Here is a 16,320-nt window from a genome sequence, read left to right on the forward strand (position 1 = left end):
TAAAAAAAAAAGAGGTAAACATTTTTCACATGCGCTGGGATTTTAGCCGGAGTGTTTGTCAGGGAGACTGGAAGGCAGCGCGTGGCCATTTAGTAGTGACACTTTTGCGTTCCTGTTTATCCTAATGCGTGATCCAGAAATTAGCAGTGCTGTGGTTGTGCAAACGGCCCCAGAAACAAATACTCGGACTTGCGTCTCTTACGACCCCATTAGGCAACTCTTGAGGGGCATAAACGTCTGAATGAATTAATAATTGCAGTGTGTCTTCAAAAAGAACACACTGACCCCCTTGAGCACCCACGTTAATGCGAGGAGCATGCATTTAGAAGTACTGCTGCATTTTTTCATATATTTTGTGCTGATTTCTGTTTTTAGTAGCTGAGTAATATACAGAACTGCCTGTGCTGTTGATGCACTTTGTGGGGGGGTAAAGGTGGCTTTTTTGCACAATGTAGATATAAATAGTTTGATTTGGAAAAAAGAAAAAAGGAAAAGCTGATTGGACAAATAATCTTAATAAGACACAGTGCTCTACATTGCATTTTCTTTTATGTGGTAATGAGTGTTTTAAATAAAACTGTTACAACAGAATCAAAGCTGATAACTACACAAAGATACTGCGGATGCGTCTTCAAGGATTTGAAAATCAAATGCTTTCCTCTGCTGTTTTCTGTGTCGGATGTGAAGCTGAGAGGACCTGAGATGTGCAGAGTGATATTTCGGCGCGTTAATGAGACTCTGTGGTCCGGGGGTTTGGACTCCGATGAGTTTGCCACTGATTCAGCCGCCAGATGGACCCCACTGCTTTGTTTACTCTCACAAAAAATTACCTCCTACAATGTCACCTTTACTAGTTTTTCACAGACTTCCAGTTTAATTAGATCTCTTGTCTGCTGCTCTTGCTCTTGCTCATGTTAATTAGGTTTAAGCTAATAGCCCAAAAACATCTAATTCGCTGTTCCCGGAATAGTCAATTATTTTGCAACAATTTTAAGTTAACTGGAGTACAGCATGTTGCTTTTTTTCCTGCAACACACTCAGTGGTTTATAATGATCCTCCTGCTTCCCTCCTCACCCTCCTGGTACAGTTGGATTAAACTGAAGCCAGGATCGCTGATTCATGATTATTAATAAAATGCAAATGCCCTCTCCTCCATTCCCTGGTGACAAGCACCACAGACCTCTGCAGCGCAGCATTAAAGACCTCTAATCTTGTCTTTTAGTCAGCCGAAACCAGCGGCCAACAACATGAACGACACAATGCTCATGTCCTCTGGGGCACCTACTCCAACTAAAAGGTAAGCGACCCTCAGGCCTGGTGTCATTCTGAAGGTATAACATCTTTAAAAGATGACCAGACGTCACTTGCAGTTACACACTCTGGCTGTCAGTTCTTCTAATCACAGGATTCAGATGGTTTCGGGTTTCCTCCCATCAGTGGAAATAACAGAGGGCAGTCAGTGAATCAAACTACAGATGTTATTTGTTCCTTCACACTTGACACACATTTCTTTTTTTTCTTTTGTTTTTTTTGTTTTTTTGCATCCGAACAGCATTGCCTTGTGAGTAATTTTAGAGGAAAATTAGTTCCGCTGTCGTGAAGAATATGCGAGCACTCCTACTTAAAGGGCTGATTTGACAAATAGATTATGATAGAACTGGAGCCTTATCATGTAAGCAGATAGCAGGCGAGGGCCCCGTGAAAGCAGCCTAATTGTCCTCTTATTTCTGCCCCTCTCAGTTAAAGGCAACCTCAATTATTATTTACTCACAGTGCTAATGAACCATTGTGGTTATGAATTCAATAATGGAGAGCACTCCGAGGGAGCTGTAATGTATCTGCACTCTCTCTCGCAGGTCTGTGCTGGTTAAATTTTCCTTTTTGTGTTCACAATCTCTTTATCATATCTTTCCAGCAATTTGTGTTTGCAAGACAGGCACGTTAGCAGACACGCTACAGTCCACTGTAGAGAATGAATAGAGGCATGAATATCAAACCTATTTAGCATGCGGCGTTTGATTGAACTCTAAAGAATTTATTTAAGAATTCAGTGTGCAGTTTAATGAAGTCCTGTGGATGCTTTTTTTTTTTTTTAATCCACTTGTGTTTCTCCAGGCTGAGGTATCATAGAATACTATGCCAAGGACCCTCGCAGCTGAAGGGCACCTTGTAAAAAAAGGGTCCAATGATGTGCAACTAGATTTAGCCCTAAACTGTGTTTTTAAAGAGACGTGTTAATATAAGCCTGTTTTTCTGTTTTAAAGATCAGTCACTTCACCTGGTAACAAAGTGTAAGTATTTAACCTTGCTGAAAGCAAAGTAGCAATCAATACCGGATTAGTTTTCTTTGCAAGATCAACATTTTGTGCAGTGCAGTCTTGTCTGTGTGGCCCGACGGTATCGAGATTACAGCTTGCATTGAGGGAAGCCGACAAGATAGGGTCACCCGAGGCTGTAAACAATACCTCACATCCAAACCTGTGGAGGTCAGTGGAAGACATTACGTTTTGCAGCACGGGCAGGCAGAAGGCGACACTCTCCTGAGATTTGCTTCATTGTGTGCATTGAAGAAGCCCGATAACCTTTGTCTTGACATTTTGCTCTGTGAGTCATGGCTGTATGGGAAGATGTCATGCACCGAAGATGCTGTTGCCTCGGAGGGGTCCTAACAACCACAAAGCTGCCATTTTTAGGGCAGGAATTGTGCACTGAGCCATTGTGACGCTTCTAAAATAGGTTGTGTTGTGAGTGGCAGTGAGGATATCAGTAGGCAGGTCAAAGTGGGTTCATATTATTGTATTTGATAATTGCGCAGCGCTAGCCTGCCTGCTTTTTTTTACTAAGGATGTACGAGTCAAAGATGTTACTGTTGAATAATGGAAAGCTCCTTGTGGCTCTGCTTCAGTTTGAAAGCCTCAAACTGAAAAGCAGCACCAGTGCAGTCCTTGTTTGTTGACTCTTTCAGATTTTTTACTGCAGGGAAACAAACAAAAGAAAAAACAGAAACAGAACTATAAGATGTCAGGGAAAAGAAAAAAACTGATGCTCTCTAAAAAAAAAAAATAGTGCGTGTTGTGCTCCTAGCCTCCATCACAGTGTGCTCTCTGATACTGTCTGCTCTGCTGACAGGGCATCTGCTCTCTTCCACATCTCCCTCTCACACAGCAATATCTCAGCATAAGCAAGCAAACCAACAGCCCACAATTTAGAACTTATTAGCCGCATTATAGCCGCAAAAAACAAAATGCTGTCTCAGACTTAAAGGGCATTAACTCAGAGTCAACTCACTATTGACCAAACGTCAGTATGAAAGCACTATTGACAAAGCAGCTGTAGTTATATGTGATTGATGAACTGCTATTGCTTGCTTAACATTGAAGTTGAGAATAATTTTCATGAAGCAGGCTTACCTGGTGTATTTAGTGAGTAAATGAAACGGAACAGATAGAGTTAGGTCCATACACATTTGGATAAAGGCACAATTCTTGTACACCGTCGTTGTATTTTTTTAGTCAAGCATTTAATATTAGACTGAAGTGCAGATTTTCAGCTTTAATTCAAGGGTTTTAAAATGTATACTGAATAATGGGCAGCTTTTTACAGGCTTGAACGTAATCGGACAAACTAACCTGATTTTAAATAAAATCAATGGCTGTCTGAGTTCTCGAACCAGTGGGAATCACCAAATGCTTCATTTCCTCACATGGCATGGCCTACCAGGCCTTTGCTGAGTCTCTGTGCATTCAGATTTGTATTTATTAACTAAAAAAACATGTTCTGTTGGGTTGAGATCAGGTGACTTATTTGGTCAGTGAACAATATACCATTTGTTTAACCTGAGAAACTGTTAGGTTGCTTCTGCAGTTTGCTTTGGGCCATTATCTATCTACTATAAAACACTGTCCTATTAGGCTGAATCTGAGCAGTGTACACCCATCACATTCGTACAAGTTCACCTTGGTTTCATCTGTCCAAGGAATTTTTTTTCAGAAGTGTGCAGGCTCTTTTAGACGTTTCCTCGCAAAGTGACCTTCTAGTTCTTGAGTGTAACCAGTGGTTTGCATCTTGTTGTGAGCCCCCTGTAATTATATGTGTGAAGGGTTCTCTTGATTCTAGACTTCGACAATAATACACCTTCATCCCTGAGAGTGTTCTTGACGTAGGGTGTGAAATTTTCTTCTCTCTCTGATAGATTTTGATTTTTGGCTGATGATAGACTCCTTGAGTTGTTGCAGAATCTCTTTGGACCTGATATTGAGATTTCCATTGAAAAGCAGCCAAATGTTCAACACTTGGGATTTAGGCGTTAGATCTTTTATCCACTTAGATCGTTGTAAATAACCAGGAAACAGGCCTCACCTAGCCACAAAACTGCTCGTCATCCAATTGTCCATTTAATTCTGAGTCTCTGAAAATGGCAAACTATGTATAAATGGCTGAATGTCCTAAACAGATGATGCAAAACTTTTGAATTAAAGCTGAATGTCTTTATTTCAATGACATATTTAGTGTTTGGTTAAAATCCAATGTGATGGTGACCTAGGTAAAACTACAAACACTGCGTCATTATTCAAAAACATATTAACGTCACTCTATCGTACTTATAGTGGTTGGCAAATGACCTAATGTAATGTTTTGCTGTTTTTTATGAAAATGGATGAATTTACTCTAAATCATATATATTGATATTAGTGCTGTAAACACTTGATATCCAAAATCTGTCACTTAAAAGTCATTTAGTCTTTATTTATAGGAGCGTCAAAGAAACCAGAAATCTGAACTCTGAGCCTGCCCACGCTGAGCTGAAATAGGTAAACATGACAGACACAGTGGTGTCTGAGAAATTGTGTTTGAGTAAAAATGCTTACAACTAAAATAAGTATCTGGGAAAGATGCCAGTTTGGAGCGCTTAAAGGTAGTTCATGCATCTCTGTCTGAAACCTGGCTCAGGCCATCAGGTGGTGCCAAGAAACTCCCTGAAGAACAAAACACTGGAGCTGCTTCCAGCCTGAAGATTCAACCCAAACGGCTCCCTGACGTATGTTAATGCCTTACTTTAATTCTACAAGAAACCTCAGACTCTGCCTGTGCTTTGGCCTGAGGACGAGAAGGTAAATTATTTAGAAAGTGCCCCACTTAACGAGACATTTTCAGAGATCTGGCTCAAAACGACTGCTATGACATGTTGGTTGAGTGATTTCTCCTCTAGTGGACCAAGTTTAATCTCCTCCAGTCAGGTGATAGTATCTAAAAATATGTCAAATCGTACAGTGACTATTTAATGATGTAATCAGTGAAATTATGGGAAAAAAACATTGAAAAAAATAGCTGAAATGATCTCAGTACACTAGCAGATTTATGTGTATAGATAAGATTCAAATACAAATGTTAATTAAGAGGCTGATTATCAGTCCTTTTGAGGCCGTGTGGTTGCTGATGCAGCGGGTTTGAAGCCAGATTGGGTTTAATGGTCTTAATCATCACTTACTCTCAGATAGCGCCCAACTCCATATCAGCTGTCCTTCACTCTTCACTGCAGACCGCCTGCCGAGAAAGAACAGCATATGTCCTGTCGTCTGTCCGCACCATATGCCACACCCATGGTCATTTAAAGTCTTGCGCCTTATTTGACATTTCCAGTCAGTGATGAAATGGCCAGAATGGGCATTGGCACAGTCACAAATGCATTTGGCATGCTGCATTCTCTCTTATCCATCACAGTTCATTGTTATGACCAATTACTGTACCTCAGACTGTCTATCAACACTGCAGTCAAAGCCAATTGTCCTTTGTAAGGTCGCCTTAATTATGAAGTTTTGTTTTCATGCAAATTATTTTATATAATCACTTGCGCCATGCAATTTTTTTTGTTCCTTTCTACTTACATAAGCGCTTTTGACATTTGAGTCACTGTTGCTGTCTATGCTTGTGTGCATGTGTGCACGCGTGCATGATGTGTCTTTCTATCTTTGACTTTGGGCAGTGTCTTGGAGAGTCCCAGCCGGCTAGATGAAGAGCACCGCCTCATTGCTCGATACGCTGCCCGCCTGGCAGCTGAGGCGGGCAACTCCACAGTGAGTATGAGACCCCATGGTGGGCATCAGTCACCCTGCATTTCAGATTTGATGCTTTGAAGTTTTTGTCAGGTTTTCTTCATCAGCACAGGGAACTTGGATTTTGAAACTGAAATGTGAGCTTTTATTTTCCATGACTTGTATTTGTTTTAGAAAGACTTAAGGAATTTTTACTTTTTGGCAGAGCGCTGTAGAGAAATAGGCAGGGCACATGGGGCAGTGAGCAGGGAAATGACTCAAGTTGAAGGTCAGCCAAGCTGGGAGTTGAACATGTTCAGGGCATTAAAATCTCTAAGCAATGGGAAACGTAGCCCTTACGTTGATGACTTTTCTAGAAATACAGTGAAGTAAGGAGCACATGTCATCTGATTAAAAGTTCTAGTCCTTTCTATGCTGGTAACATGTTAACAGCAAAGTGTGGCTCAAATATGCAACAAATACTCCTCAAGCCAGATTCCTTATCACAAATACACCAACTGCTGGGTCTGTTTACTCTGCAGCCAAACAAAATCAGGTTCTCTTAATAAAAACTGCTTTCTGATTTTATGCTCCACTAGTCGTGAGCTGGAAGAGTACAACTCTCTCCTTCTTAACTCTTTCATATTCCATTGCTACCTTTTAGAAATTTAAACATAAACCTCTCCAAGAAATGGAAAAAAATATGTTTTGAAGGCACATTTTGGTGAAGAAAAATGGTAACGAGGATGACACATACATGCTTCAAAATAAAAAGCGCCCCGCTGGTTTCGCCAGCTGAACTCTTTTGTTGTGAAGCAGCAGCAGTAGATTTCTTTGTCACTGTTTGTTATATATGGAAGGGATAAAGCGACGCTGTGGTTCCTGTTTATGCTGAAACATAATAAGTCTCCAGCGGAGCATCATTACTGCTCGCTGTGGTCAGACGCGATAGCTGTTTGTATTTAACTTTTGTTCTCCCCACCGTGTTTTTAATACTGTTTTATGATAATTTTGTTTTTCAGCAACAATGTCCTCCAACAGATCTCAGTTTCAACTTTGATGCCAATAAGCAGCAGAGGCAGCTGATTGCAGAGCTGGAGAACAAAAACAGGTACAGCTTATCATGCGACCATTGTCATACATGTGTGACAGGTTTTGATTTGATTTTTTGGCTTGTTGGTGGTAAAGCAGTGATGCATGATTTTGTTGCACTCATTTGCTTTCTGTTACAGCCTTTAGTTGAGATGATGATTATATATGTGTGCTAAAAATATTACAACGGTGCACAGCGTGGCTAATCAAGCTGTTCCTTTGAAAGTTTCTCAGCCATCTGTAATATTAAAATGCTGCTTGCATGTGAATGCATTAGCAGTAAACCCATTATTAAATCTTTGTCCTTTGACTCATCTGAGTACAGTATGTAAACAATATGTGCTTTTCCTTTCACATTTTAAATCATTTCAAATGCAAGTTTTGCATTTAAGGTATTTTTAAACATGTGACAACACAGCATGAGTAATAAAGCTCACGTTTCGTCTCTGCTGTCTGCTATATTCAGAGAGATCCTGCAGGAAATCCAGAGGCTGCGTTTGGAGCATGAACAGGCCTCTCAGCCGACACCAGAAAAAGCCCAGCAGAACCCCACACTCCTGACCGAACTACGACTCCTCAGGTATCAACCTGCCGACACGATACATCACATATAACATCATCATTAAGGGGTCAAAAAGATAAAGAAATAAAAACAAACAAAACCTCAGGGCGGTTGTACCTTTTTGGACTGAACTCATTCTTTACGTAAAATTAATGTGTGCCTAATTAGGGAGCATTTGCTTCCACAACAGCATGGACATTTGTCTTGCTGGCAGGACACTGAGACCCTTGGGTTCAGTTGCTGGGAGAGAGTCACCCTGTGAGGACATGTTACAGCACTTTTTACCTTGAACGACTCCTTGATTGTGTCAACTGGCCTAAATAATGCATCAGAGGCAACATTGCAAGTCAACAGTTGTGCCAAAGGTTCAAATCACATCATCTTTTAATGTTTTATAGCTTAACTGTTTAGCTTCTAAATTAATCTTTAGTCATTCATTCATCCATTTGTATCATGGTTTTTTTTTTTTTCAATTTTACTCCCCACGCGGACTCTTTTTGGCATGTTAGTGTTGATAATATTTTCATAATATGGTAATTATTAGGTAATTTCTGTCTTATGTCACGTAACCACATTGTTTCTTACTAGTAAACAGGTTTTCATATATTAATACGCTCTCCTAGTATGTTTGCTTTAGGGCAGACATCATCAAATGGTAAATATTTAACAGCACAGTGTTCTGTGTGGAGCTGTATTTGGACTGAACAGATGTCCTATTGCATTTATACAGCCACAGGATGAAGAACAGATAACTGCTGCTTACAATCTGCAAATGTTTGTACGTTTCTTATAGGACAACTTTAGCCATACAAATGATTGCTACTGTGCTTTAATTTTTTTTTTCAATATACAGTTACATAGTATGGACACCAGGGGGTGATAAAGAGCCAGAAGCTGAATTGAAAAGAGGCCACAAGCAGTCACAGAGTCATGTTTTTATATATAAAAGAATTATTTTAGACCATTTTTGTGCATGTACTTTATGAAAAGCAGCAAATCAAAACTTTATCCTAAAACAGACCTCTGAACAACAAAGAGCTCATGAAGAATAAAAGGGAACACTGGGGCTTAATCATAGCAAGAACAGAAAAACACACTAGAGCCTTGTTATTTGGCATCCAGGAGTCTTTGTTTCCTGAATGCCAAAACGTGAAAGAACACATATTCTGATAGCATAGTGTTAGTGTCAGGGTGAGGGTTAATGGCTGGATTTGACCTTAATGGCTGTAGGTTGACACACTTGGTTTAAGGTGTGACATTGATGTCATTTTTTCAATATTGAGAAAACATATTACCTAATAATGCCGGTTATGGTGCACATACTTGATGCAAATGCCGTGGGACTCTATATATATTAGAGACTGCCTACTGGAGTGGCTCTAATTGATCCGGGGATTATTGGACCTAAAGGCAAGTCTGTCTCCCAGACACAAAAATAATCCCCTCACTTAGCTGCTCTTCAGGAAGTGAATAAGTGTATGAAATAATTTGCTAATAGACTTTGATGAAGTCTCTGAAATAGACTTCATCTGAAATGCTTTCAGTTTCAGATGACACCGCCTTCTTTACAGAATATTTTCCAGGAATCTTTTGTTGTCTGTTTGGAGTTTAAAGCAAAGCACTGGTGTAAGATTATGCCTTACAAATAAAACAGGAATGCATAAATCTTTTGTTTTCCTCCTTCCTCGGCAGACACAGGAAGGATGAGCTGGAGAGGCGCATGTCAGCCTTGCAAGAGAGCAGGCGGGAGTTGATGGTGCAGCTGGAGGGTCTCATGAGGCTGCTAAAGGTAAAACTTTCACCTGCTTGGAGAAGATTTATCTTCAAGTAGGGATATATAATAACCCAGAACAGAACAGATATTAACTGTCCTAAATCTGCTGTTATTCTTTTATATTTCACAGGTTTTATCAATGATATTCTACCTTACATAATTAGGCTTTATTTGATGAATTGAAAATTTCCTTAAGTCTTCAAAACCAAGACAGCAGTAATCTTATGTAAACGTGCCATGTGGTGCATGCAGAAACCCCTTTCTTCTTCTTTTATTGCTTTAATTCTGTTGCTCTCACTCTCCTTGCTCTCTCACTCTCTGCTTACCTTTGCTGGCTGATAGGATGAGGAGCAGAAGCAGGCTGTAAGTTGCCCTTAATTCAGTTTGCAAGGCTCAATACCTGCTCTAGTCACATCACTTAGTCCACTGCTCCCCTCTCCACACAGATGTGATTGAAGGAAGCGTTTATAATAGGTTTTAAGACGACTGTTAAGAAAGATGATAGGATTCCACTACCTAACATGATTACACTGATCTAGTTGTCAAACTTGATTCTGCTCCACCACTTCCTTGTTAGCTTCATGCCAGTGCGGTAGAGGCACAATCTTTAAAATTTGTTTTCTAACCCAGGCGAGTTGAGAGAACTGTGTTTTTCTTGGTCCAAATGTCAGGGACCTGTTCCTTTCATTGGCGCTAACAAACTCACTTCTAATATGACTGCAGTCTGGCTGGCCATCTGCTGCCTGGCACGGAGCCATCAACCCAGGCCTGCAACAGTCCCAGAGACACACACTGATCCTTTCTCTATGAGATATAGCTCCCAACTCAGCACAAGCCCCACATGCACACCTACGCATGGTTCTCATTAACCCTGTGAATGCAGTAAAGGTGTACTATAGACAGACAAGGTAAAGCCAATCAGTATAGCTTTACCACAAGTCTTTCTTTTTTTTTGGGGGGGGGGGGGTTGTGGCTTTTAGCCAATATTTTGTTTGTTTGTTTGTTTGTTTGTTCTCCCAGTAAGGATTAAGTTCTTTTGGTCACATCTGTGTCAAGATTTATTTCATTAGAAGTCACCTTTAGAAACAAAAAGGTTTCCTAAAGCTGCAATCTGTGATCCCAATAGAGCATCATCTATTTAAACTGGTTGTTCGAGAATTTGATTAGTTGATGTTAGGCTGATATTTAGGTTTCTTTGTTTTTTTATCTTCTTTCTGTAGAATCACTAAAGGTTAGCAAGCATAGATTCCATGTTTTTCGCTTATTATGCTTCTGGAAGAAGATGACACCGGTCAGCTAGTGTCTTTGTACCTGCCAGGGTCAAACACATAAATATCAGAAATCAGTCCTGATGTAAATGTAGCCAGTCTCTTCTTTAAGCTTATCTGGTTGTATACCTCTCCAATTTCAACTTTGCTACTATTTTTAGAGTGCTCCCTGGAAGTTGTGCTCTACCCTCTTGCATGTGAACTTTCAGCATGTGGTTCCTACGTTTGGAGGTTAGGTAATGTGCTGATGATTACCGTAACTATCATAAATGGTTTTATCCATTGCAGTCACAGTCTGGAGGCTCCCCTCACTCTTCTCCCAGCCACGGTGCGGGCTGCTCAATGCCTATGCCCATACGTTCCACCTCGGCTGGGTCCACCCCAACTCACACACCACAGGACTGCCTGGCAGGTGTGGGAGGGGATGTGCTGGAGGCCTTTGCTCAGGGTTCGTCTGAAACCAGTAAAACAAAGAGGATTTGAAGCAGATTATACTTACGCAAAGTTACACTCCAAGACTGGTCATTTGATGTCTTCTCCGTTCTCTGTTCCTCAGGTGTGCCTAGAAATCTTCGGAATGATCTTTTAGTTGCTGCTGACTCAATCACAAACACCATGTCGTCACTGGTGAAAGAGCTTCACTCAGGTTAGTCTAGACAAAATAGGTTTTTAGCTTTTTTTTCTTCCTCTTCGCCTTCAGTCCTTTTTTCTTATCTTAAAAAAGGCACTTCTGTGTTCTTTCTGCTATATTTTAGCCTTTTGTGCCCAAGTATTTACATAAGGAACTGCTGTCACTAAAATGTAGTTCTTGTTTTTTAAAGTGGACGATGCCGCAGAGGATGAGGAGACCAACATGAGGAATGGTGGAGACAGAGGTAAGTCTGGTAATAGTAATTATAACGATTGGCCAGGATCAAAATATGCAATATTTGGTTTCTTTTCTGTTGCAACATAAAATCAATCAAAATTTGACAGGATAATATAAAATTACTGCAGAAACAGCAGCTTTTGATGACAATGACTGTGTTGTTTCTTCATTTGTTGGATTTGAATGATTGGCTCCGACTAAATATTTGCATGGCACCTATATCAGCCAAGAAAAATATACTTGTTTGGCTCTTCGAACTGGGCTCCTTCTGTCACACTTCATCCAAAAGCAGCGATGCACTGTGGCGTATTGCCACATTCTTTTTTTTCTTTTTAAAAAAAAAAACAACTAATTCATCTAGACTCTTCGGGCTGTCAACAAGCTCTTCTGTTTGTGTATCCAGGCACAGTGAGATTACAGAAGCACTGAGGGAAAGAGAACACCATCCCATCCTGTAAGGACATACAGTCATTAACTGGGAAGAATCAGCAACAATAACAACAAGAACCCCCCTGGCATTAGCACGTAGAGTAATGCATGCTGTAATCTAACAGGATTTCACTATGTGAAAAAAAAAAGTTTCTTCACACCTTGCTGGTAGCAAGATGTGTATAATTAGCAAGTATGTATGTTGTCCTGTAAACAAAAACTGCTGTAATTACCCAATGATTTCCCTCATGACTGCTAAGGAATGGCTTGCTGTGCTTTCTCTCCCAACTGTTCCACCGCAGCAGATCATCTGTATATAAGATTCTGTACACACATGACCTTGGGAATGCCCCAACATGAAGGCGACCTGCTGTCACCACATGTTCCCTGTCATTGCTTTTTGTATGATTAGCACTAGCATTTCTTTTTTTCTGTTTTGATATTTTTTGCATGACGTTGCACTCGTGTCTTGATAAAGGTACTGTACCACACTATGCCAGCTCTTTGTGGGTTTATGATGACAGCTGGAGTGTCAGAAGTGTCCTGCCTCAGAATTCATGCTGAGTGTGTTTACCTGCACATCTGTATTCTGCCACTCTAGTCTCCAATAGCAAAGACGCTCTATGCTCTGGTCACAGCCTGGAGAAAAGCTTCATATTAAGGAATACTTCATTTCCTTTCTCGTAGTGCTATGAAAGGATTAAGCTGGGACAAAATTTGATTAATCTAGTATAAAAGCCGGAGGAGGGTTAGCTGGTCTGTCAGAAGCCATTGGCCTGGCAATCAAGAATCACAAAAACAAAATACTAGCTAACTTAGCTGGGAAAAATAAAATAAAATCACTAGATTTGGTTGTTTTTTCTATTTTTCTTTCAACGAATATTTAAAAGCAAGCAAAACCAAGTTAGCTGTTGAGCACCCGCTTCTAGCCAAGAATACTGGCTTAAGCCTGACTCACACAGGTCTAGAAACCAGTCAACGAGCCCCTGGTTGCTAATTGAAACTAGTTGCACATAAGGTGATGCATCAAAAACCTTTATCTGGCTACCTGTAGTTTGCAATGGAGATGGTAATTTGTCTGCAAGCAACAGTGATGCTGTGAAAAGTGTGAGAAAAAAAATATCAAAGTTTCCTTATCGTCTGCAACTAACACATTTCAAAAGGCACAACTTTTACTTTGACGGCATAAGTTCTCCATTTCTGGTTTCTGTTTTACTATAAACAGTTTCGCTACAGCTTGGTGAGTAGTTTGCAAATGTTTGCAGACAAGTCTTTCATGCAAACTGCTGGTGACCATGGCAACCTTTCAGCGACCACGGTGATTGCAAGGATTGCTATTGTCCTGCATTTACCTTCCAGACCAGAGTACACATCTGACACTGATTTTGATTTTCTCCTTTTGGCAAGAAAGCAAGCAGGTGTAGTTTCCACAAGGCTGAATTTTTCCTTTAATCGTTTAAAAAAATCTTGGAATGAATAAGGAATAGCATGGAACTTTTACCACTGTTGTTTCCAGAATATCAGGAGCATGTAAACACACTCGATGAGTCTATACTATTCTGCTGCTAATGTGCTCTCAGTGAGCAAACCCTTGCAAATAAAGAGGGCTGTGCGCTTACAAACCGAGGGGCTGCTCTATACACAATAATGAGCCAAGCCTTGTTTCCTCCCAGTGAAAACTGAACCACCTGAAGGGCATTGTACTGCTCAGCACAGCATGGTGCCTCCTTGCAAATGACACTGACTAGCTGGTAGCCTCAGTATTTATTGTTTAAAGCAGTGTTTCCCAGCCACTGTGCCACGGCACATAGGTGTGCTGTAAGAAATGATCAGGTGTGCCGTTATCTGTTTCCACCTGATTAGTACTCAGCGACTGGCAGAACTACTGTATTACATTCTGTTCCACTAGAGGGCAGTATAACTGGCTGCTCTAATTAAATGGGTTGCCCTAGCATGAGTAGTGGTCAGAAGAAAGCAAAAAAGGTATACTGTGGACAAACCAAACCAATTCCGCTATGGCCGGTGCCGGGGAAAATGATCAATATGCTTTTTGTGACATTTTTGTTTGGTGGTGTGTCGTGTGATTTTTCTAATGGGGAATATGTGCCGTGGCTCCAAAGGGTTGGGAAACACTGGTTTAAAGTATAGAGAAGCACCTCAGGATGTTAAATAGTAATGAATTAGGCACTGACTTTTAGTTTTGAGTTATAAAATTTGAGGATTTAAGGTTTTAGTGAGCAAGTAGATAATGTTTTAATAGCTTTATTTTGTTATTTCGAGAATATTGACAATGTGTATGTGCAATGAAGGTAGGTGCTCAGGGACTGCAGAGGTAATTTAGGTGAAATGTGATGGTAACATGAAGAAATCTTTTGCCACAAACTAAGATCAATGTTAATTGAAGATGGAGGATTTAACTGCAGAATAGTGCAGTTGTGGTCACTGGCTTTGTTGAAGTTTCCCAAAATAGTTTCACATTCTACCAAGTCAAGTTTGTTTTATTTATTGGATTCGAAGAAAAGGAGATTTCAGTGAAGCATGTTGTTGAATATAGTTTGTCTGTGTGTGAATTTGTACTTTTTGTGGAAAAGCAGAGTGATTCGCCTGTTAAGGAGGCAGCTGTTAACATGAAAGGAAGTTTATCCTACGTCACTAGTAGAGTGAGTCTCAGTTAATTTTACATTTTTGTCTAGCTCACTGTTTTGTCCTTCAGAGTAGCCTTTCATCTCATATGAAAACAGGCAACGTCGGGTTTTTAAGTAAATGCTTGATTGGTAAACGTTGGTGAGCAGTTTAAGAGGGATGTGTTCAGTCCCAGAAAGAAGCGCAGGGTAAAGTCTGCCTCAGTTAAACTACAAAAAGTGTGATCTATTTATTTACATTTTTTTTTCTGCTTTGAGATTTGTAAATTAAGCCTGTGCTATAAGCTAAGTATAGGGTTTGAACAACCTGTTACACTGTGTCAAGAAAAACAACAAAAAGACACTCCTCTGTTATTGTTGTTCTTAATGTGACGTTTTTCATTAAGTTCTCTTTTCTGCTCTGCGTTATCATTACTGTTATTATGGTTTACAATATTAGTGGAGTATCGTTATTGTAATGATTTTGTTGGAATAAGGATTCACTTGTATAATTGCCCAAATATAATATATAGCAGGTGCCGTAAAGTACAATTCTGGGACCCCTGCTGTCAAAAAGTTCGTCCGGCGTCAAAGGTCCCAAAATTACAAAACTGCACAGGTAAAAATTTAGCGAGTTCCTGTCTTCCCCGTCATTTCAACCATGCATTCCGGTGCAAAATTGAGCTTTCCGTTTGTTCTTTCAGTCCGTGCCTGTAGCTGTTCTGTAGAGTGCTGTACAAAGTAACCATTCAGCAAATACTGTCAGCCTTTATGTCTGTTTTAGCTTTTGATTTTATTTATTTATTATGTTCTGGGGGAAACTTACTCATGCTCAGCCTTTACATTTGTGCCAAACTGTTTGCAGACATTGTGTGTCAAATTCCAGGTATATATCAAAGTATATCTGCATTAGTACGTTGTTGTTCATAGTTTATTCACAGAATGCCTGAAGATGTTCGTATTTAATGATTTCATCTGCTGGGGGAAAAAAAAATCCCCAAACAAAAACAAACTCATATTAAATATTTCAGAAAAAAAGATAATTTAAAAAACCACACACACATTCCAGATCTACTGATAGAGAGTCACTGATGTCATTTTAACCAACGCAGAGGCAATACTGTATGTACATACCCTGTCAGACCAAACTCGGGGTAATACAATTATAACATAGCTGGTCACACAGAGGTGCATACATCGTGATCCTTTTAATGTTTGCAGAGAGACAATGTGTAACGAGGACAACCTCGGCGACAACGCTCCCCTGATGTTATTTATCTATGTATGTGTTCTGTATGGTTATGCTTCTGGTACCCATTGTTTCTCATGTTGATTTTACAAAACAGAGTTTTATGTCACAAAGCCACTGTCTTTTGTAAATAAATCAAATGTGAGATATATTAAAAAGATTTAAAATATGGCTGCGGCTGGTCACGTTTTTTTTATTTATCATCACTCGATGCATACATCAGCTATCATTGGTGGCAAGTAACATGTACTCACTGGCAAATGCTCATTAACATGCATCTCTAATGAGCCAAGCACACGGCAGCAACTTAATGCATTTATGCATGTAGACATAGTCAAGATGACGTGCTGAAGTTCAAACTGAAGTGATTTAGGTGACTTGGTTGTTGTTGCCAGGCTGGTTTGAGTGTTTCAGAAACTGCTGG

At 40.0% G+C, this 16,320-nt stretch overlaps 1 protein-coding gene across 5 annotated transcripts in view; it reads left to right on the forward strand.

Moving 5' to 3' along the window:
* dtnbb (dystrobrevin, beta b) overlaps nucleotides 1–16,067 on the forward strand; it is a 39,465-nt gene extending 23,398 nt beyond the window's left edge. For 2 of the 5 annotated variants that reach the window (XM_026151321.1, XM_026151322.1), the window contains exons 11-20: nucleotides 1,224–1,298; nucleotides 5,985–6,075; nucleotides 7,056–7,144; nucleotides 7,592–7,705; nucleotides 9,380–9,476; nucleotides 9,804–9,824; nucleotides 11,018–11,177; nucleotides 11,286–11,375; nucleotides 11,551–11,604; nucleotides 12,001–16,067. In XM_026151321.1, the coding sequence (XP_026007106.1) occupies nucleotides 1,224–1,298; nucleotides 5,985–6,075; nucleotides 7,056–7,144; nucleotides 7,592–7,705; nucleotides 9,380–9,476; nucleotides 9,804–9,824; nucleotides 11,018–11,177; nucleotides 11,286–11,375; nucleotides 11,551–11,604; nucleotides 12,001–12,026 (817 nt within the window). In that variant the 3' untranslated portion in view covers nucleotides 12,027–16,067. The remainder of the gene's footprint in view (nucleotides 1–1,223; nucleotides 1,299–5,984; nucleotides 6,076–7,055; nucleotides 7,145–7,591; nucleotides 7,706–9,379; nucleotides 9,477–9,803; nucleotides 9,825–11,017; nucleotides 11,178–11,285; nucleotides 11,376–11,550; nucleotides 11,605–12,000) is intronic. The other 3 variants (XM_026151323.1, XM_026151324.1, XM_026151325.1) reach the window with 3 other exon arrangements.
* Nucleotides 16,068–16,320: the final 253 nt, after the last annotated feature.

This window comes from Astatotilapia calliptera, chromosome 19 (genome assembly GCF_900246225.1).
Source record: "Astatotilapia calliptera chromosome 19, fAstCal1.2, whole genome shotgun sequence".
NCBI lineage: Eukaryota > Metazoa > Chordata > Actinopteri > Cichliformes > Cichlidae > Astatotilapia > Astatotilapia calliptera.